Raw genomic sequence first — 23,629 nt, forward strand, 5'->3', positions numbered from 1 at the left:
CTCATTGGTGGGCATCTTAGGTGCAGGATCACATGACTGGAAAGATGTAACATACATGCTTTTCTTGGACAGAGTATCTATATAGCTTGAAGCATTGGCGATAGTGTCTTTGTCGAACATACATTTGATCAAACTTGGTATTACCAATACTCCATATAGACGGTTGCCTTTCCTTGCCCCCGGCGTGCCCTCTTACAAGCTGGGTGGGGGGACCTGGTGGGAGCTCAACTCTGCACCTGACCTGCTTAATATGTTTTAGTTTGTGTTGTATGGTGAATAAATGTAATATAAATTTTCTTACTTCATTTGTTATGTAAACTGTTATAAGCCAATGCCTTGAAGAAGCAGCACAAAACTGCAAAACACATAGACGACAGAAGCTTTAATGTCTAAAGCATTATATGTGACACATGTGATGTAGTATTTTTTGTATAATAAAAAATTATATTTTTAAGTGATAGTGTTTTTAAACTTTGTATAACACTGTTAAAGTATAAATAAAGTCCCATTCTTTTCAGCTTTTTCTACAATTCCTTGTTTTTTAGGGCAAAATACACTATATTATCAAAAGTATTGGGACACCTGCCTTTACAGGCACATGAACTTTATTGGCATCCCAGTCTTGGCCCGTAGGGTTCAATATTGAGTTGGTCCACCCTTTGCAGCTATAACAGCTTCAACTTTTCTGGGAAGACTGTCCACAAGGTTTAGGAGTGTGTCTATGGGAATGTTTGACTATTCTTCCAGAAGCGCATTTGTGAGGTCAGGAACTGATGTTGGATAAGAGGCCTGGCTCGCAGTCTCCGCTCTAATTCCCCAAGGTGTTCTATCGGCTTGAGGTCAGGACTCTGTGCAGATCAGTCAAGTTCGTCGACCCCAAACTCGCTCATCCATGTGTTTATGGACCTTGCTTTGTGCACTGGTTCAAATCATTTGGTAGAGGAAGGATTATGGTGTGGGGTTGTTTTTCAGGGATTGGGCTTGGTCCCTTAGTTCCAGTTAAGGGAACTCTTAAGGTGTCCAATACCAAGACATTTTGGACAATTTGGGGGAACAGTTTGGGGATGGCCTCTTCCTGTTCCAACATGACTGCGCACCAGTGCACAACGCAAGGTTCCTAAAGACATGGATGAGCGAGTTTGGGGTGGAGGAACTTGACTGGCCTGCACAAAGACCTGATCTCAAGTATAATACACTCTATGTAAACATTTTGTTTTAATCAATTTATCCCGTGAGGAAATAACAAGCTTGAAGCTATCCTCAAAACATTCCTCCCAGGACTCCCTATCCAAAGTTGGAATATCTGTTCTCCACTGGTCCCATAGCCTATCTATCTTACACAGTGAGAAGAGCCAGGTAAAGGGAAGACAGAGGTTTGGGGCAGTGGCGGATCCAGGGGGGATCACTGGAGTGGGTAATATTTTTGGGGGGGCATTTGACCCGTTTCCCCCCAAAAATATTACCCATTCCAGTCCAGACCAGCGAGTCCCAGGCCAGCAGCGGCGGCGGCGGAACCGAGAGCCTCTGTTGTAGTACCTCTGCCGTGCCGCTGGCCTATATTGCAGTGCACTGGTTGCTATCTTCGCCCAGCGTCTAGCAACCAGTGACATTACCTGAGGAGGAGAAGAGCGAGGCCCCATCATCCACAGCGGAGCCTTTTTCCTCCTCTGCTGCACGCCGAGTGGAGTGTTGGCTCCACCCACCTCCTCCCTCCAGCTACTCCAGGCCAGGCCAGCACAGAGTGTCAGCCTACAAACGTGAGTACAATTGAATCTGGAGGCTCTTTTTTAATGTTAGAGGGGGGCTCTGTGGGGACCCTGATGTGAGGGGGACTCTGCGGGGACCCTGATGTGAGGGGGGGCTCTGTGGGAACCCTGATGTGAGGGGGGGCTCTGTGGGAACCCTGATGTGAGGGGGGGGCTCTGTGGGGACCCTGATGTGAGGGGGGGCTCTGTGGGGACCCTGATGTGAGGAGGAGGCTCTGTGGGGTCCCTGATGTGGGGGGGCTCTGTGGGGACCCTAATGTGAGGGGGGGCTCTGTGGGGACCCTAATGTGAGGGGGGCTCTGTGGGGACCCTAATGTGAGGGGGGCTCTGTAGGGACTCTGATGTAAGGGGGGCTCTGTGGGGACCCTGGTGTGAGGGGGGCTCTGTGGGGACCCTGATGTGAGGGGGGGCTCTGTGGGGACCCTGATGTGAGGGGGGGCTCTGTGGGGACCCTGATGTGAGGGGGGGCTCTGTGGGGACCCTGATGTGAGGGGGAGCTCTCTGGGGACCTTGATGTGAGGGGGAGCTCTCTTGGGACCCTGATGTAAGGAGGGGGCTCTGTGGGGACCCAGATGTAAGGAAGGGACTCTCTGGGGACCCTGATGTGAGGGGGGGCTCTCTGAGGACCCTGATGTGAGGGGGGGCTCTCTGCGGGCACTGATGTAAGTGGGGGCTCTCTGCGGGCACTAATGTAAGGGGGGCTCTCTGGGGACCCTGATGTAATGAGGGGGCTCTAGGGACCCATATGTAAGTGGGGGCTCTCTGGGAACCCTGATGTAAAGAGAGGAGGCTCTCTGGGGACCCTGGTGTAACAAGGAGGGCTCTTGGGACCCTGATGTAAGGAAGGGACCTCTGGGGACCCTGATGTGAGGGGGGCTCTCTGGGGACCCTGATGTAATGAGGGGGCTCTAGGGACTCATATGTAAGTGGGGGGGCTCTCTGTGGACCCTGATGTAAAGAGAGGAGGCTCTCTGGGGACCCTAAAGTAAGGAGGGCTCTTAAGACCCTGATGTAAGGTGGGGGCTCTGGGGACCCTGATTTAAGGAGGGGGACTCTCTAAGGGCCCTGATGTAACAAGGAGCAACTCTGGGGACCCTGATTTAAGGAGGAGGGCTCTGAGGACCCTGATGTAAGGAGGAGGGCTCTGGGGACCCTGATGTAAGGAGGAGGGCTCTGGGGACCCTGATGTAAGGAGGAGGGCTCTGGGGACCCTGATGTAATGAGGGGGGCTCTGGGGACCCTGATGTAATGAGGGGGGCTCTGGGGACCCTGATGTAATGAGGGGGGCTCTGGGGACCCTGATGTAATGAGGGGGGCTCTGGGGACCCTGATCTAAAAAAGAGAGGGCTCTGGAACCTTGACGCATGGGAGGGTGGCTCGGCTCAGGGGACCCTAATGTAAGGGGGTGGCTCAGGGCACCTTAATGTAAAGGGGGTGGCTCTGGAGACCCTGGAGTAAGGGGGGAAGGCGACTCTGGGGACCCTGATGCAAGGGGGGATGACTCTGGGGACATAAGGGGGAAGGGTCTTTGACGTAAGGGGGAGGACTCTGATAAAGAGGGGGGATGGGGATTTATGATGTAAGGGGGGACATTCATGTAAACAAGGGGGCTCATCCTGACTGCAGCACTATATCTGTTGTTTTGTCTGATAGACTTGCTTCTGATAAACAGTCCTGCAGTATTCGATAAGCACATGCAGCCAGTGACTGCAATGCTGGTCAGTGTATTCTGACAGTGGGGGAATCCCGCTGTCAGTATATACAGACACAACAGGGAGGATTTCCCCATTCACCTTGAATGTGTGGATGGAGAAATGTATTCAGTTTATTTTGTTCAGCTGACTGGCTGAATGAAAAATACTGAACCATGTATGGCGAGCTTTACTCATGGCCCCTGTACTCTATACATTACGATGTTTTGTATGTTACTTACTCCTCCTGACCCCTGCACTCTACACAGTATGTTGTACATTATATAGCCCTGACCAAGGTGTTTATTATCCCAACAGTTGCAGGTTTTAATGAAGATCTTCTTTAAGGTAGGCTCAGTGATCAGTTTCTGTGCGAAGTAAAGCATATGTGATGGAAACATTTAATTTTTTTAAAAATGATCGTTTATTCTGAGGTTTATATGTATGTATCTATAAAACGGGTACCTGTGGCACAGTGATTAGGAGTATTTTGTGGTACAAGGATTGTGGTATGTGTGCAGTATATACAGCGAGTAGGCACAGATTCTGTTTTATCGCCCCCCCCCCCCCCCCTTTAAGCCCTTTCCAGTTTCCACTTTTAGCTGTGTACACACTTAAAAGAGAAGTATCGGAAAAGTTTGTTTTGCAATACAGTTCTGTAAGCAACAGCTTATTTTCTAGCAGTGCCCCTCCCGAGACTAGACTCTGGATCCGCCCCTGGTTTGGGAAAGGTATCCTGCAAGAGAAGTTCTTCAATTGGGTTGACCTTTAGGCGAGGAGGGGTAGAAAATTGTGATTGAGCTGCATGACGCAATTGATAATAGTGGAAGTACATCCACATAGGTAAATTAAACTTAGAGGAAAGATCCCGAAATGACAATAGGGTGCTCCATCTTTTTATACTTATTATTTTTTTTATTTCATTCATATGGAGGACATGATATCAATGAAGATAACCTTGCAGCACAAAAGTTATTTATTTTTTTTAAATGTACTCCTATTTAACCACTTTGAAAAAGCTTTAATAATCTTAATCAGCCCTAAATAAACTCCTTCCTGTCCTTCTCTGCTATTTTTGTGCTGTTGATTTTTTTTATTCTATTTTTTTTTCTTTAAATATTTAAGTTTTTTTGTTTTGTTTTTTGCTTTCATTTAATTTTATTTGTTTCAGTGTCCCAAAAAACATGTGCAAAATTTAAAAAAAGTTCCCTTTGCCATGCTTTGTACCAGAAACATTGTTTTAGTGTAATTTTAAACTGGATAAATATTAAATAAAATATATACTTTTTATTTAAAGTAAAAACAACTTTTTTTTTTTTTTTTTTTAAACTGGTAAAATCAGGAAAAAAATGTTGGCACTTTGTTACATCTTTTTCGTTAAAGATTACATAGAAATAAAGTCGTGTTTGCAAGACTATGTCGCCAAAGAAAGCCATGTTTTTGTCCAAAAGTAAAAACAATATAATTATTATTTGTTATTTTAAGTAATGTTAATGCCAAAAAAAAAAAAAGACCCACAGTGGAAATGTAAAAATTGCTCTGGTCCATAAGGGGTATAAAAGGTGTGTGAGACCTACAGTTACATGTAAGCAAATGCTACTTCATGTCACTTTTTAACTGAGTTACCAACTCAACGTTTACATACTGTATAGGCAAGCACACTAGGTAATATGGGAGTCACCATGTTTACCTGAAAAATTGCTTTTTGCATCCTTTGACAAAGCGGTTATTGCATCCATATACTACACAGTTTGTATGTAGGCTTTTTACCATAGGGCCAAGTTTAACCTAAAGAAGTAGAAACATGGTTTAACATGGTGTATCAATATTAAATAACATATTAAAATAACATTAAAAATTCTAATTAAATTAAAACAACACAGCTTCATTGTTGTAGTGAGAAGTTGTTCACAGACCATGACACACCAAATACAATTTTCTAATAAGAGCTGCGCAATGTCATTGCACTTTTAACACTATGCAAAATATTTCAAACGCTTCCCTATCACAAACCTAAGCCCTGCTCATCATTTATACACAATGATAGAAAGACTTGGTTTCCTTTAGTTCTGAATACAGTCACTGTATAACAGCTATATAGCAACTGAACAGATTTCACTAACCCACAAAAAGCATTACCTGTTGGGTGCTATTGCAGTTTTTCAATCACAGTCATGATAATCAATCTGGAGGCAAAAAAAACCTAAAAAATCTTGTCCATAATTTATGTTTGCACTATCCCATTAATGTAAATATGGATATGTTACCATATATACTATTACCTATTTCCCCATAGGAAGCAGTAAGCTGGACTCTGCCGCTAATGTTTAATAAGGTGAATTTCCACAAATCTATGCCATGTATTTTAAAAATTAAAGTAGAAGTCCAGTCTAAACCTATTTTTAAACCTGCTCCTATCCCATTCTAAGTTATACACAAACTAACCTGTAAAGGAAAGATGTGTATACATACTTATTCCCTGGTTGCTTTGGTCTAGTCACAGAATATCCCCAGTGGCCTGCTTCAGGGGAGAGGAGAGATCGCTGACAATGGTTGCAATGCCTGGGTGTTTACTTCATCCACAGGCTTACTATGGGGCATCCAATGTCAACTGTCCCTTCTTTACTATGAAGCCAGTACCGGGAGCCGATCACGTGACTGGAAAGGAGCCCCCTGGAAATAGATGAGTATACACATCGTTCCTCTACGGAGGATTAGACTAGGCTTCCACTTTAAGTACATACATACTGAAGCTTTCTGCAGTGCCTCTTTCATCTGTCCTGAAGACAACTCACTTTTTCAAATCCCTAGTATCTCAGTTCATTGTCACTTGACTTCTCAGTGTGTACATTCCCCTCTTTCTTTAATGTGGACAAAAAATATTTAGAACACTGGCATATAAACAAATACATAATCAACTATGAAAGCGGAACTTCACCCTAAAGTTCACCCCCCTTGAAATTATAATTTTTTTTGGGGGGGAGCAGTTACCTAGTTTTCTCAGGTACCTGCTCCCACTTCTGCTTGAACCACCTATGGAAGCTCTCCCGCCTGCAACCTTCTGGGAAACGCCACAGGTCCCAAGTGGCTGCGGGACCATATACACTGCGCACCGTGTCTTGCACAAGTGCAGTGGAAAGCTGCAAGGAGTTCTAGTTGGATTTCCACACTAAGCATGCCGGCGCTGGGGACCTGAATACTGCGAAGAACCAGCTCCGGTTAGGACGGCGCTGGATCCCTGGACAGGTAAGTATCCTTTTAATAAAAGTCAACAGCTACAGTATTTGTAGCTGCGGCCTTTATTTTTTTAAACCCGACTTAAGAACCACTTTAAAGTATTTTTATTTTATTGCGGTAAAAGTAGAGAAGGATTACATCCCCTCACAGGTTTTTATTGCTGTCTGTATCTCCGCTTTTTTAGACTCCCCCTCTTTTTTCCCACTTTCACCAAAGTGAGTTAAGTGAAGTTAAAGTGGAATGCTTTGTCTCTTCTGTTTTAAAGTTACACACCTGCCTGTCCGCTCTTGTACAGTGAGACACACACGCACAACTCAATGTACAAATTCAGCAATACCGATTCTAAATGAACTCCCATGCATGTGCGGGAGTGACGTCATCCCCACCTGGCCATTGAAAGAGGGTGGTGGTTGAAACTCAGAAGCCGGCCACCCAAAGATCAGCGGCCGGAGCGGAGAGCTTGGGGATGTCGCAACACTAGAGCCGTTGGCCCTTAAACCTTCCCCACACTATCCAAAAAATAAAAATGACTATACATACAATTAATATAGAATATTATGTTTCTTTATGCACTATAGTTAATGCTGATAGTCTGGGTATAAAAATATAATGATCCAGTCCCCTATACATACTTACACAGTTGTTACGTGTCATTTTTTGCTTCTAGCCATATAAGGGTATACCTGTAATGGAAGAAATAAGGGGGCTCCATTGCTTACCCCTTTCTAAAAATTCAAGTTTTCTGGCTGTATTGCTTATCCTTTGGTTTCAATACTTACCAGAACAAGATTGTGGACTAGAAATGTCAGAAGTCTATTTGAACAGTTGTTTAAGGTTGATGATTCAAAGTATTGAAGCATGGGGGTCAACATTACAGCCAGATTACTAGCATTATCAGAAGAAGAGCTTAGTAATGGTAGCTTACATGTTTCTCTATTGACAGGTTTCTTTATACTCTATTGAAGAACCCTCATAATTAGATGTAGATGAGTGGCACATGCATTAAGGAAAGGCAGTTGTCAAAGGAATGTGACAGTGCTCTTCACAAACCATGTATAATACAGGCTTCTAAACCATGTTCCACCATGACAAAAATGGGATTTGTGACTTACAGTAAAATCCGTTTCTCTGATATTCATTAACAGATACAGCTCCTGATCTTCTTAACCATTGGGTTATACTGCCCCCTACAGGAGTAGGGCACTAGGCAGAAAAAAAGTCTGGCTACACCTATGGGCAGTCCCAGGGGGTATACTCCCTTTCTCTGTTACAAGCAGTGTCAGAAGAATTATAACTCCACAGAGGGGTGGGTGCTGTGTCTGTCAATGAACATCAGAGAAATGGATTTTACGGTAAGAAAAAATCCCATTTTCTCCTTCGTTCTTTGATAGACACAGCTCCTGACCTTCTTAACCATTGGGACACCCCAAAGCAGTGTTAAACATGAGGGGTGGGAACAGCGAAAAAGAAATGTCCAAGGCTAACTATAGCCAACCAGGTAAACAGGAGCTCAACCAAAACAATTGGAGCTCACCTGAAAAAAACAATACACCCTCAAAGAGGACCAGGTCCTCTAAACAGCAGCCTGCAAAACTTTGCAGCCAAAGGAAGCATCCGCAGATGCCAACACATCTAATTTATAGAGCTTTGTGAAAGTGTGCACCGACGACCAGGTGGCCCCCTTGCAAACCTGCATTACGGACACTTGATGATGGAAGGCCCAAGAGGCACTGACCTTGAAAGAGGAAGGAGGAACCTGACCCCTGATGGAATAGGCCTAAATCACCGACTGTCTGATCCATCTGGAAATGGTCGCAGAGGAAGCGGACAACCCTTTCCGAGGCCCATCCGTGAGCACAAATAGTGAGTCTGACTTCCTAAAAGACTCCATAGCTGCCAGGTACACCCTAATTGCCCAGGCCACGTCCAAGGCATGCAAAGCAATTTCCTTTGGATGTTTTGGCCTGGGACACAGGGAAGGCAACATAATGTTTTCATTCAAATTAAAATCAGAGACAACCTGAGGAAGAAACGACGGACAGGGGCAAAGAACCACCTTATCACTGTGAACCAAGTAAGGTGAACGACAGGATAATGCCGCCAATTCTGACACCCTGTGCGCAGAGGTGAAAGCCACCAAAAAGGCTACCTTCTGGGACAGTGTAAGCAGGGGAATCTCCCGAAGATTCTCAAAAGGAGGCATCTGGAGGACTGAGAGCACCAAATTGAGGTCCCAAGGCAGCAACAGAGACCGCACTGTCTGTGCCTGACTCCCTGAAGAAAAGTATGCACAAGGGAGTATGTGGCCAAGAACCGTTGAAAGAAGACCATGAAGGCCAACACCTGACCCTTGATAGCACTCAAGGCCAGTTTCTGCCCAAACCCCTCGTTGAAGGAAGGTCAAGATCCGAGACACCGAAAAAGAGCGAGGATGAACCCCAAGAGACTCACACCACGCAATGTACGTCTTCCACGTACAATGGTAGATTTTCCTAGAAGTAGATTTCCTAGCTTTTAACAGCATTGGAATCACAGACTCTATCCATTAGCACCTGGCATTCAACAGCCAAGCCATCAAAGCCAGCGATTGTAAAGCAGGGTGGAAGATTGGTCCTTGAGACAGCAGATCATCCCTGAGAGGAAGCTTTCAAGGAACATCGGCGACCAGCCACACCAGATCAGCGTACCAAGTCTGGCGAGGCCAGTCCGGGGCCCCTAAGGCTCCATGTACACGGGACGCTGGAAATGTCCGTTTAGGAGCAGTTGGGCGTTTTTTTTCAGAAGCCCCTGAACCCATCTACATTTTATCTTATCTGTCCATGTACACAGGGTCGTTTACAGTCATTTGCAGGCAGTTGCGTTCAGGGACTTTTTTTAGAACGCAATTATTTGCGTTCGAACGTGTGTTTCCCGGCGTTTCAAACGCACAAACGCGTCTGAACGCGTCTGAACGCGATGACCCGCGTTTAGCGTTCGCGTTTTTCCATTTTAAAGGGGAATGATTTTTTTGACCTCTAGGAACGGTTCTAAACGCAAACGCCCGCAAACGCCACTGTCAGGGATACCACATGCAGGCATCCAGCAAGGGTGATCAGATCAGTTGGCTGCACCAAGGAATCAGGACCCAGATGGATAAAGATGTAAATAAGTTTATTAAGCAAAATGACACACTCCAATACCAACACCAGTGACCATAAACAAGTAAACCAAATATAAATGATAACAGTACAAAACCCCAATAGAACCTAACAAACTATATACAAAGGGATGGAGCAAACAATAGCAGGACAGGACAGGGACAGGAGACAAGGAAAGCAGGGAGCCAGGTACAGGAAGCAGGATGCAGGGAACAGGACTCAGGATCAGGATACAGGTTTCAGGATACAGGTTTCAGGATACAGGTTTCAGGATACAGGTTTCAGGATACAGGTTTCAGGCAGGGACACGGCTAGCAGAGAAAATACTGAAGCACTGAGCCTCAGTGAAGGGCGGGCTTATATTCCCTCAGCAGTCCTCCTCAGGTGCAGCTTAATTAAAAGAACAGTCCAGCTGCTGGGAGACACCCGCTGGTGGGCCCTGGAACTGCGCCCCTCAGTTCCAGGAACAACAGTGCCACCAGCAGGTGACCCATGTAATGACACAGATCCTGACAGTTCCCCCCCTTTAAGGAGCGGCCTCCGGACGTTCCATTGTGCTTCTACCCCAAAAGTCCAAAAAGGTCTCCCCTCCATGTCTGCGGGTCTTCTAGCACTCTCTAGGCCAAAGTCCTTTAACTTGCCGGAAGGCGTGCCACCAGAGTCCAGCAATTGATCATGCGCCCCACCACCAGGGTCTGGAAGCCGTCTTGGCACCCCACAGGTCAAGTTCCTGAAGAGGCGTAACATTAGGGATACACCTGCCCTCATTGCAACACATGTCCCAACACTGGGACTGAAGGCAAGCTGGACATCAAGCAGGGGAGCGCCAGCGGCATGCAGGATATCCGGCAGTGGCACACCAGGCTGGGCAACAGACAGTGGCACATCAAACAGGGCGGCAGACCGTGGCTCAGCAGGCACTGGATCAGCAAACACTGGGTCAGCAGGCACCAGAACAGCAAGCACTGGGTCAGCGGGCACTGGAACAGCAAGCACTGGGTCAGCAGGCAAAGGATCAGCAGGCACAGGATCAGCAGACACATGATCAGCAGACACATGATCAGCAGGCACAGTAGTGGTCACCAGAACAGCGGGCACGGGATCAGCTGGCACCGGATCAGCGGGCTGAGTAAGAGACACCGGATCAGCAGGCACCGAAACAGCAGGCACTGGGTCAGCGGGCACTGGAACAGCAAGCACTGGGTCAGCAGACTGGGTAGTGGTCACCAGAACAGCGGGCACCAGAACAGCGGGCACTGGATCAGCAGGCTCAGTAGGAGGCACCGGATCAGCGGGCACTGGACCAGCAGGCATTAGAACAGCAGGCACTGGATCAGCAGGCTCAGTAGGAGGCACCGGATCAGTGGGCACTGGATCAGCAGGTTCAGTAGAAGGCACCAGATCAGCGGGCAATGTAACAGCAGGCACTGGATCAGCAGGCTCAGTAGGAGGCACCGGATCAGTGGGCACTGGAACAACAGGCATCAGAACAGCGGGCACTGGATCAGCAGGCTCAGTAGAAGGCACCGGATCAAAGGGCACTGGATCAGCAGGCTCAGTAGGAGGCACTGGATCAGAGGGCACCGGAATAGAAGGCACTGGATCAGCGGGCTCAGTAGGAGGCACCAGATCAGCGGGCACTGGAACAGCAGGCATCAGAACAGTGGGCACTGGATCAGCAGGCTCAGTAGGAGGCACCGGATCAGTGGGCACTGGATCAGCGGGCACTGGAACAACAGGCATCAGAACAGCGAGCACTGGATCAGCAGGCTCAGTAGGAGGCACCGGATCAGTGGGCACTGGATCAACAGGCTCATTAAGAGGCACCAGATCAGCGGGCACTGGATCAGCAGGCATCAGAACAGCAGGCACTGGATCAGCAGGCTCAGTCGGAGGCACCAGACAAGCGGGCACTGTAACAGCAGGCATCAGAACAGTGGGCACTGGATCAGCAGGCTCAGTAGGAGGCACCGGATCAGTGGGCACTGGAACAACAGGCGTCAGAACAGCGGGCACTGGATCAGCAGGCTCAGTAGAAGGTACCGGATCAGTGGGCACTGGGTCAGCAGGCTCAGTAGGAGGCACTGGATCAGCGGGCACCGGAACAGCAGGCACTGGATCAGCGGGCTCAGTAGGAGGCACCAGATCAGCGGGCACTGGAACAGCAGGCATCAGAACAGTGGGCACTGGATCAGCAGGCTCAGTAGGAGGCACCGGATCAGTGGGCACTGGATCAGCAGGCACTGGAACAACAGGCATCAGAACAGCGGGCACTGGATCAGCAGGCTCAGTAGGAGGCACCGGATCAGTGGGCACTGGATCAACAGGCTCAGTAAGAGGCACCAGATCAGCGGGCACTGGATCAGCAGGCATCAGAACAGCAGGCACTGGATCAACAGGCTCAGTAAGAGGCACCAGATCAGCGGGCACTGGATCAGAAGGCATCAGAACAGCAGGCACTGGATCAGCAGGCTCAGTAGGAGGCACCAGATCAGCGGGCACTGTAACAGCAGGCATCAGAACAGTTGGCACTGGATCAGCAGGCTCAGTAGGAGGCACCAGATCAGTGGGCACTGGATCAGCGGGCACTGGAACAACAGGCATCAGAACAGCGGGCACTGGATCAGCAGGCTCAGTAGAAGGCAACGGATCAGTGGGCACTGGATCAGCAGGCTCAGTAGGAGGCACCGGATCAGCGGGCACCGGAACAGCAGGTACTGGATCAGCGGGCTCAGTAGGAGGCACCAGATCAGCGGGCACTGGAACAGCAGGCATCAGAACAGTGGGCACTGGATCAGCAGGCTCAGTAGGAGGCACCGGATCAGTGGGCACTGGATCAGCAGGCACTGGAACAACAGGCATCAGAACAGCGGGCACTGGATCAGCAGGCTCAGTAGGAGGCACCGGATCAGTGGGCACTGGATCAACAGGCTCAGTAGGAGGCACCAGATCAGCGGGCACTGGATCAGCAGGCTGGGTAACAGGTATAATTGTATGTGTTGGGAAAAATCTCCTTTTCTTTTTAGGTTTAGATACAGAAATCTTGCTAGTGGTTGCAGGGCTATGAATAGATTGTGAAGTAGATTGAAGCGAAATGGCAGTATTGGGAGATGGTGGAAAAGGAGAGACAGTTACAGAGGAGAATTTCTGAGAGGTTGCTAGAGGCAACAGAGTAGTAGAGGAAGTTTTCACAGAGTTAAATGCAGGAAAAGTGCAACTCGTTAAGCCAGGATATGAACAAGCAGTGGAAAGCAAACCATACCTAACTGCAGCTGTGGTTGCTACGGGTAACGGAGAGGATAAACTTTGAGAAAACTGGTGTCCAGAGGCAGAAGTGGATTGGTGTGAGTTAGCTGATGCTAAATTGGAAAGATCTGACCAGGTTTGCAATAAGGCCTGAACAAAACTCAATTTACAACCCCCTTGTCTGATTAGAGAATATACAGCATTCATGCAATCCAACAGGGCCTCTGGAGAATACACTGAATAATGTTCAATAAAATAGGGTTTATCATCTTCCAAGAGCCACACAAGAGATACCACCTGAGAGACACTAAAAGGAGGAGAATAATCATCACCACCCTTAGGGGTATTAGATAAAGCCAACTCTGCACAGAGCTGAATAAGTGGCTGAATCTCTTTGAACAAAACTCTGCCTTTGTCAACAAACGAGTGGGCCAGACGGATGCATTCCAACAACTGCTCGCTAGTGTAAGTTTTCAAAATTTGGCGACAATATTCCCTGTCTTCTGTTACAAGCAAAGAAAAATAAAAGACCTCCTCTGACTGCATCTTGCAACAACCAGAAAATTCCTAATTCCCAGGTGCAACCGATCTGATCGTTAGTGGCTTCAGTATTCTGTCAGGGATACCACATGCAGGCATCCAGCAAGGGTGATCAGATCAGTTGGCTGCACCAAGGAATCAGGACCCAGATGGATAAAGATGTAAATAAGTTTATTAAGCAAAATGACACACTCCAATACCAACACCAGTGACCATAAACAAGTAAACCAAATATAAATGATAACAGTACAAAACCCCAATAGAACCTAACAAACTATATACAAAGGGATGGAGCAAACAATAGCAGGACAGGACAGGGACAGGAGACAAGGAAAGCAGGGAGCCAGGTACAGGAAGCAGGATGCAGGGAACAGGACTCAGGATCAGGATACAGGTTTCAGGATACAGGTTTCAGGATACAGGTTTCAGGATACAGGTTTCAGGATACAGGTTTCAGGCAGGGACACGGCTAGCAGAGAAAATACTGAAGCACTGAGCCTCAGTGAAGGGCGGGCTTATATTCCCTCAGCAGTCCTCCTCAGGTGCAGCTTAATTAAAAGAACAGTCCAGCTGCTGGGAGACACCCGCTGGTGGGCCCTGGAACTGCGCCCCTCAGTTCCAGGAACAACAGTGCCACCAGCAGGTGACCCATGTAATGACACAGATCCTGACAGCCACTAAACGCCCGCTAAACGCGGGTACAAACACGACCGAACGGACGTTTCAAACGTCCTAAAAATTCCAGCATTCAAAGGGACTTTAAACAACGTCCCGTGTACATGGAGCCTAAGATGACCAGAATCCTTTCTGCCGTGATCCTGCATAGAAGTCTTGGCAGAAGCTTGAGAGGAGGGAAATTAGATGATACTGACCGCACAGGGCCACCAGCGCATCTGTGGCTTCCGCCAGAGGATCCCATGACCAAGCCACAAACCTCTGCACTTTTCTGTTGAGCCGGGACACCAACAGATCCACCAAGGGGATGCCCCACCGGAGACACAACTCCCCTTGGTGCAACACCTTCCGACTGAGGTAATCCACCTGCCAGTTTTCCACCCCAAGAATGTGTACAGCAGAGAGAGCTGGAAAGAATTGTTCTGCCCACCTTAGAATACCGGCTACCTCCAGAGACGCCAGGACACTTCTTGTGCTCCCCTGGTGATTGACATAAGCCACGGCCGTGGCATTGTCCGATTGAATGCGCACTAGACATTCCTAAAGATGATCCAGTCAATGTTCCAGGCACAGTCTGATTGTTCTGAGTTCCAAGACATTGATCAGTAGTCTGGACTCTTCCAGTGTCCAGATCCCCTGAGCAGAATTTTTTGCCGAGGATGCCTCCCCAGCCGGACAGGCTGGCATCTACAACGGGAGGAAGGATTTGCCCAGCCGAAGCGCCGAAGAATGAAGCCACTATATCAAGGACTCTTTCGTTCCCCAGCTCAGCCAGATCTGATTGTCTAAAAACTGCAGATTCTTGTCCCATTTGGCCAGAATCTCCCTTGCAGGGACTTCGTATGGAACTGTGCAAACAGTACCTCAAAAGGAAGACACCATCAGGCCCAGCACCCGCATGCAAGTCCAGAGGGATGACCATCTGCTGGACACCAGGAGACGAATTGCAGCCTGTAGTTTCTGGAGTTTGTCCAGAGGAAGAAGCACTCTAGCTAAGGCCAAGTCCAGAGTCAGACTCAGATATTCCAGCTTTGTGGATGGAACCAGAGCAGACTTCTGAAAATTCAGAATCCAGCGAAACTCCCTCAAGCCCGTATGGTGATTTCCAGGTTTTACACCAGAGCAGTAGGAGACTCCTCTCGCAGAAGTTGTCCAAGTAGCCCAGTACCGTGATCCCCCATTGGCGTAACAATGCTAGCACCAGGGCCAACACATTAGTGAAGACCCAAGGAGCAGAGGTAAGACCAAAGGGTAATGCCACAAACTAATAATGCTCCTCTCCCACGGCAAAGCGTAGGAAGTGCTGGAGACCGAGACATGTTGGAATGTGAAGATAAGCATCCTTGATGTCGATGGAGGCAAAAAAATCCCTCTGATGCAGGGAATCCACCACCATGCGAATGGACTCCATTCTGAACTTCTGGGCCTGCACAAAGCAGTTCAGCGCCTAGAGGTCCAGAATTGGACGCACCTTCCCTTCCTTCCTGGGGACTGTAAACAGGTTTGAGTAAAACCCCTGAAAATGTTCCAAAGTCAGAACCGGGACTATCTTTAAATTAAAAGGTCTTGCACCGCCCGAAAAAGAACCTGTAAGTGGACCGGGGACAGTCGCATGTTGGAAGGAAGAACCTTATCGGAGGGTAAGACCGAAACTCAATCTTGTAGCTGGTCCAAATGACCTCGTGCACCCACTTATCTTGTACCAGGGGAGTCCATGGGCCTGGGAACCAGCGAAGATGTTCCCCCACCCCAATTACAGGGGAAGGTGCACCTTCATACTGAAGGGGCCTTGTCCGCGGATCTGGAGAAGCCCCCACTTGACTTGCTAGACCAAGTTCGCTTGGTTCCACCTGAGGAGGCCCCGAAAGGCTCTGATCACTTGTCAGTCCACCCTGAAGGATGAAAAAACTTCTTATGAGCCGAGAAGGAGTGCCCACATCTACGACGAGGGTCCCTGCCCTTAGTAGCCTGCTGAAGAAAGGTACTCTTCCTCTCTGTGAGACCTTTAATGAAATCATCCAGTGTAGCACCAAACAGGCGATCTCCTTGAATGGGAAGATTAGTCAAGGCCTTTTCAGAAATCTGGTCCGCAGACCTGCATTTGAGCCAAAAGACACCCCGAAGGACCACTGCAGAAAACAGAGAGCCGAGCCACTAGCGGAGCCGCATCCAAAGAGGCATCACAGATAAACTGCAGCCCTTGGACCAGCAGGTCCGCCAGCTCAGCAAAGGCAGGGGGGAGCTACTCCCCCTCCAGGTTACAGCACAAAAGCCTAGCCCATTTGGTCAGAGTCTGTGACACCAGGGCAATGGTAAATATCGGCCTCAGTGCCGAACCAGCCAGGGTGTACACATTACAGGCTACAACCTTCGCCTTCCTGTCATCCGGGTCCTTAAAGGCTGGGGACTCTTCAACTGGAATCATGGCTGCCTTGTTTAATCTGGAAACCAGGGGGTCCACCACTGGTGGAACAGTCCACTTCTTAAGAAGTGGGTATCGCCTAGCAAATCGCTTAGGGATCCCAAGGGAACGCTTTGTTCGTCCCCACTCTTTAGTGACAATTCTGTCAAATTAGGAGTGGATAGGGAACACCTTTTCTGCTCTGGATGGCTTGTGAATGCCAAAGTGAACATGTGGGTCTGTTGCAGCTGCGTCCTCCATCTTTAAAGTCTCACGCACAGCTACAATCAGTGTGTCCACCAGCGCCTTTTTGTACGTGGTTGCAGAAGAGGAGGAACCCTCCTCACTATCTGAGGATTCAGGGTGCATGGTCACAGACCCAGCAGGGTGACTCACTTCCACGGCGGCTGAATCAGATTTGGGATCTGATAGGACAGATGAGGCAGGGGACGCTTTTTGCCAGCCCGTCGCCCAAAAGCCACCTCCACCCGGGATACAAAGGACTCCAGGACGGCCATCAGTGCATCGATGGATGGATGGGACCCGGAGGACCCCGCAGCCTCAGAGAGGGGAATAGGTGGGGAGATGTGCTCCAAAGACTCCATGAGCCAGCAGGGGGACCCCACAAAAAAGTGTAAAACACAGCTAAGAGACAACCCCCACCGCTCTGGCAGCTCACCCGGTTGCCAGTCACAGAGCACCATATGATCCTCAGCAGAGCGGGAGAGGACCCCACCAGACTCACCACCCTGCAGAAACCAGGCACCACAGCCACCAGGGGAATCTGCACTGCACGAGTGGCGATCAGAAAATGAAAGGAGCTAGGAGTCAGCACCAGGGGATGGGGAGGGGCTACTACCACCGAAAACGCTGCCCAGAAGGCTCCACAGACATGGGCGCTGCTGTTTTCTATGGCAGACCATTGCAAAATGGCTGCTGGCCTACACAAATATGGCTGCCATGGGACCCAGGAGGAATCCCGAGGCCTCAAGGACAGGCCTAGGCAGGAGGGGGGGTCCTGGCCGGAGCCCCCACCAGGTACAGCCCCCCCCCGCACAGCCCGGTCGTCGGTGACACACCCCCTGTCCCTATCGCCAGCATAGCGCCCTGCCCCCACCCCAGAAGGAGGACCAGATAACCCACACAGCCCCAGCATAAGTGGGGGGGGGGGGGAGTAGGATGGGAGAACAGATGAGGGGGTGCCTGACGAGAAAGAAAGAAACCCGGGGGTCCGACCGTCCAATGTAGGGGCCCACGTCCACCCCAAAATCCTCCAGGGGGGACAGCCACTCACCATACCAGGAACCAGACAGGCACGGCTCCAGACGGAACTCCTCGCCATCTAAATGGGGGGCTGTTAGCCAGGAGGAATGCTGTGACTCGGGCCGAGACCCGGTCGTACACGACCTCACGAGGCGTTTAACTCACTAGCCAGCCCCTGTCCAGTGGGGCTATGTCGCGGCCAATCTAGCGCAGAGCCGAGGTCTGTGCGTGCTCACTGGCCAGACTGGGGTGACCACTTGATCTAGATTATCCAGCCTGTCGACCAGCTTTGCATTTCATTGTAGATCTCACAGGAAAAAACTAGGAGAAAAAAATCTATTTAAAAAGAAAAAATTTGCCAGGACCAAAGATCCCAGCAAGGAACTATGTCCTAACTCCTGACTAGGCAGAAAAAATACCCATAGCAGAAAGAGGGTGTATACCCCCTGGGACTGCCCATAGGCGTAGCCAGACTATTTTTCTGCCTAGCATCCTACTCCTGTAGGGGGCAGTATAACCCAATGGTTAGGAAGATCAGGACCTGTGCCTATCAACGAACCAAAGAGAAATCATTAATTTTAGGGGGAAGGTCATAAAAATTCTGCTTGAATCCTTGTCCTTGAAGGCCTAAGAATGTCTTGCTAAAATTACCGCCAATGTACACTTATCTGGTATCATCACAATCACAAAATGCAATATTTCGGCACTGCACACCTTACCTGATCTCCATTTTGGACTTCTGCTACATCATTAGTTGCATTTTTCCATTTAGGATTTTTAATGTATATAGAAGGCACTGCATCATGTCGTAGCTGAGAGCCCATTGCTTCTGGACATGACATGTAGTCTTTGTCAGTAAAATGATCACTACAGATTATGCTGGATGTGGATGGTTTCCAATATTTATGCTGAACTGCTACAGTCCACTTTGATAGACATTCTGGATCATTCAATGGAAACCTGCACATAGATTACAGTTAATATCACTATAAAATCTTTTATCACTTTTTAAAGATTGGAATTAGGTTCCGTGTAAGTGTCTGATAGAAAAAATGCGTTGCTCATAAAAAGAACTCAAATTTGTCTTTTTTTTGTAATCTGCACTAGAACAGACAAAGGAAAGAAAATGGTTGCTTTGGGCAACTCAGTAACTTATTATTTCAGATGCTCTGATACAAACGTGTTGCTAACTAAGTAAGGTAAAACAATATGCAAGAATTAGACTGGCACTAAGAATCATCCTGCATGTCTTTAAAATAAACTCAGTTTTCAGTCTTCGGAAAATTCTCAGTTATGTGCACTAAACACTATATATATATATATATATAATATATATATATATATATATATATACACACACACACACACATACATATATACACACTTGTGTGTATATATATATATATATATATATATATATATACACATATATATACACACACACATACATACACATACTATATATATATATATATATATATATATATATATATATATATATATATATATATATATATATATATATATATATATATATGACACACATAGAGGTACTCTTTCATTAACACATTACTCACACTGACAGTCACCATGCTGCAAGCACTCAGATTTATTGGAAACTAGCAATGAGAGAATATAGTGGCTGCCAATTTTGAACACTTAACTATCACTAGAGAATTCTTCATGTTCCTAGACCATAGGTGTGCACAGTCTATTCCATTAGGGTGTGCACCCCAAAGCTCAAAACACTAATGCCTTTCTCTGCTGCCTCAGTTTCACTAGAGAGTGAATGAATGGGAAGTGCTCTGTGCTCAATGGCTTCCTGCTCATTCACAAACTGAAACATAGTAAACACAGTTTGCTATGCTTTGGTTATGAATGAACACAATGAGTGAGTGTGTTTACTTAGAAAAGGTAGGGGCTGGTAAAAGACATTTACTAGCCCCTTCCCCTGTTCTCCATTCTGAAACATCCCCTGCAGCAGCCAGAGGGAGAAGAGAGGAGGGAAGCCAGCAGCACTGCTGGGGAGGCGCAACACAAGGGGAAGCCTGCCCAGGAGGGGGAATCAGCACCGCACATAGTGATTAGGGTGTGCCCAGGTCCACCTGGCACATCCCTATGTCCTAGGCCCTGCACCTGTAATTCAGTAATCGGAAGCAGTAATGGGTGATGTATGCCTATTACACTCCTGATAAATTCTTGTAAGGCTAGAAGAACAGAGGTTGCCTAAGCACTGTTACCTGTGAAAAAGGGCTCTACTATTTATAATGGGGGAATATGTGCTAAAAGGTACATATTTTTACAAATTGCTTTACCATATTAAATTATATTAATAAATCCTAATTAGAGACCTAAACATTAGATTTTAAAGAGGATCTTCACCTGGCAACCAAAGAAAAAACTCAGCAGCTACAAGTACTGTAGCTACTGACTTTTAAACAAACACATACAGTACATACCAGCCCGAGAAGTCCCGTGCTGTCTTCCTAGCACCCAAAAACTTTGCAGCTTTTTTTTTTTGCCCTGTGCCATTATCTTGCTCTCTTGCTGAAGCAGCAGTGAGTATGTATAAGGTCCCAGGCGGCTGCAGGGTTTTTTAAAGCCCCTAGCGTGTGAAACACACTCAAAAGACTTAACACCCGGTGCATAAAAAAGTGCACACACGCAAACGTGAAGAAACACAAAAACTGCACAGGGTGTGCGAAAATGGTCTGCCCTCTGAAGAGGTTGGACCTATACCTTGATCCCCCGGGGCGCAAGACTCCTGACAGGGACTGAGGTACTTCCTATGGTTTGCCTGGCCGAGACCTGGTAAACCCCGTTCTCCAGGGGGACTGCCGAAACAGCCCACCCCAAGTACTGGGTGGGGCTCCCCCGAAGGGAGACCCCATTAGAGAGGGCGAACTAAGCCAGAAGGCCATGTCCACCCCCTCCCAAGACTTTCAAGGTAGGCCCAGAGACCCACACCATACTCATCATGCAGGAAAAAAGGTGATAGTAAAGTGACAAACACTACAAAGAAAAAGCACACACAAACGAAAATGGTGGGGAAGGGGAACTGGAGAGGTGAATTAGTGCACTTGTGTAAAATACAAAGGCAGGCCTTCCGGCCAGAATAGAGATTCCTCTGGTCGAAGCCAAAAGGCCTTGCCCAAGAGGCAGGTGCTGAAAAAGTGTGTAGGTGCAGTGACCATGGTGCCGAAAAACTCAAGGCGAGCTGCCCCTCACCAGTGAGAGTTAAGGCACCCCTGGGCTGCCACCCCAGGGGCACATACACTACGGGCTTTTTCTATCTCGGCCCAAAGGCCAGACCGAGTGTAGCCCTATCCTGCCAGGAGGCATAAGAACTTTAGACAGCTTAGGGAGAACCTACCTTCAACTGGGGACAAGCCTTTTGCAAGGCCAGATTCAACCCAGGAGGAAAGGCTCCCCCACCACCGTCCGCCGTTCCATACCAATCACATCCAGGAGCAGTACTAACTGGTCATGGTACAACCCAGTTTTCTCGCTCCCTTCAAACTGGTAGGGGCGGACCCATTCAAATCAGGAAGGCAATGGCACCATCTGGCTTTCTCTGGTGTGGCTTACTTCCCGGTCCTCCAGTTTCGCCCAGAGCGCCCCGGTTCATTTCGGCCCCCACCGATACTAACCATCAGGTTCCATACCAACTGATAAGAACAGATACTACACTTGATCTTAGCCAAAAGGCCGAGAAGCAGGCGGCTGCAGGGTGACTGGCCTGAAGCCTCCTGGGATATGTGACAGGTACCCCACGAGGCTGCAGGTGAGGTGAGTGGGCTGAAGGCTACAGCATCCTCGCCTAAGTGAGGAAAGAGGAAGCGAGAGCAAACCCTACCAAAAAAAAAAAAAAAGGCATGCGCATCCCCAAAATAAATGAAAAAGACCTTCGGTTGTGTAACAGGCTGCAGAGGGAATGAAAATGATGCTAACTTTTATTTTTTGGCGAAGGTCCTCTTTAGGTATAGGCCTGCTTTAACTTCAACTTTCTGATCAGAATAAATTATTCATGAATCTAGAGAAAGCCAAGTAAGAAGATCAGCAATGGCAGCCCCTGTAGTTCTCTCTGTACAGGTTTCCTTTAATTAGAACCAGAAGACATTGACAGGTTGTTTTCCCTGACTTTGGATTGTTATAAACCTACATCAATTACCTGAAAAACTGCTTATTGCATCCTTTGAATAGGGCGTTACTGCAGCCATATACTACACAGGTCTTCATTGTAATAGTCTCCTTTACAGAGAAATAAAAAAAATAATAATACAGTAATCCCTTTTATAGATGTTTTATTTGTTATAGAATAGGTAGGTTCTAGAAGACAATTAGCCTGTGCCTACAAACAAGCATGTCCCACTGGACCTATGATGAGTGTAAACTGCTCAGTGACTTAATTCTTAACCAACGTTTCTTGCCTGTATTTTGTCAGAGCAAATAGGTGCCATTTATTAAATTAGGCTAATATAAAGAACCTGTTATGAGCTAAAAGTGCTACTAAACCAACAACAGTAAAAATCAGTCTGTATATGCAGTAAAGCAATACTCACTGTGGTAGGGGTTAATCATTTGCGTTGTGTAAAAAGGCTGTTTGATCCTGTCTTCTCTGATCCTCCCCTTCTTCAACTGTCCCCAATCCATCTTCTGATAGTACAGAGCCTTTGGAGTCACACTGTACATGCTCAGTTTGGTGTGTATTACTAGAGAGTTTTTTTCTTAAAAAGGTGCATGTGATCAGCACAGGGTCAAACAGCACTGCCCAGACAGAGGGTCAGGGATCCTGCAGCCTCACAGGTCAGTCAGAGGAGAGTGAAAACTAGTCCTACAAGCTTTAACCAGACACTGATAAAAGTCACAAGACTGCTCTAACTGCTAAAGAGAAAAGGTATTTAGCAGTTTATATTTACCAAAATGATTGCATTTCCATGTTCAGTGTGCAGTGGGAGACCAGATATAGTGAATGCAGGCTCCTGGGTTTAGTAACACTTTAAGGAGTCCACAGATCAATATAAAAAGTATTTTAATCAATAATAAATAACAATGACTGGCTCTTTCTGAAACGGATCAACAATGGACTGTTAACATTGCAAGTGGTGACAGCACTGACTTTCTCCGATGCACTCACAAATGCAATGGCATTTTTTAGGATTCCACTTTGGAAAGTGCTCAATGACCATACCAGACTGATGGAATATTTTTGTAAGATCTATATATAAACTCTTGAATATTTGTATTGCTGCAGTTTTAGCTCTCTTGGATAATTTGATTTATTTGTATTTTCTCTTGTCACAGCAGAAGGGCCCTTCAGCTTAATGTAGCTCTATGGGCATTCTGATGTAAAGAGACTTGTGCCTGTTTACATCCACTTACCTCTGAGTCTATCAAGCTCCAGAAAAAAGAAAAAATAGAAAAAGGACTGTACATTTTTCCAGAAACTAAACATTAAAGGATCAGAGGTAGTCTGATGTAAGTGGATTCATGCCCATTTACTGTTTATCAGGCTGCCCATAGAACTAATACAGATCTGCTAGACACAAACTGAATGAGCACGGATATAAAAAAACAGACATCTGCCCCATTCAACTCCCATTTGCCAGCTGAACAGAACTGAGCGGCTCCATGTGAAGCAGCCCTAAAGTTGGTCATACATTTTACAATTTT

The 23,629-nt window shown here is 47.4% G+C and overlaps 1 protein-coding gene across 1 annotated transcript in view; it reads right to left on the bottom strand.

Annotated features, from left to right (window-relative positions):
* Positions 1-23,629, bottom strand: part of LOC309561058 (uncharacterized protein) — a 97,588-nt gene that overhangs the window by 15,838 nt on the left and 58,121 nt on the right. Inside the window, exons 5-7 of the mRNA XM_082264781.1 lie at positions 22,128-22,207; positions 18,676-18,916; positions 5,148-5,245 (exon numbers count right to left, since the gene is read on the bottom strand). Coding sequence (XP_082120907.1) covers positions 5,148-5,245; positions 18,676-18,916; positions 22,128-22,207 — 419 coding nt within the window. The remainder of the gene's footprint in view (positions 1-5,147; positions 5,246-18,675; positions 18,917-22,127; positions 22,208-23,629) is intronic.

The sequence above is a fragment of the Pelophylax lessonae genome (assembly GCF_965119305.1).
Source record: "Pelophylax lessonae genome assembly, chromosome: 1".
In the NCBI taxonomy this organism is placed as follows: Eukaryota; Metazoa; Chordata; class Amphibia; order Anura; family Ranidae; genus Pelophylax; species Pelophylax lessonae.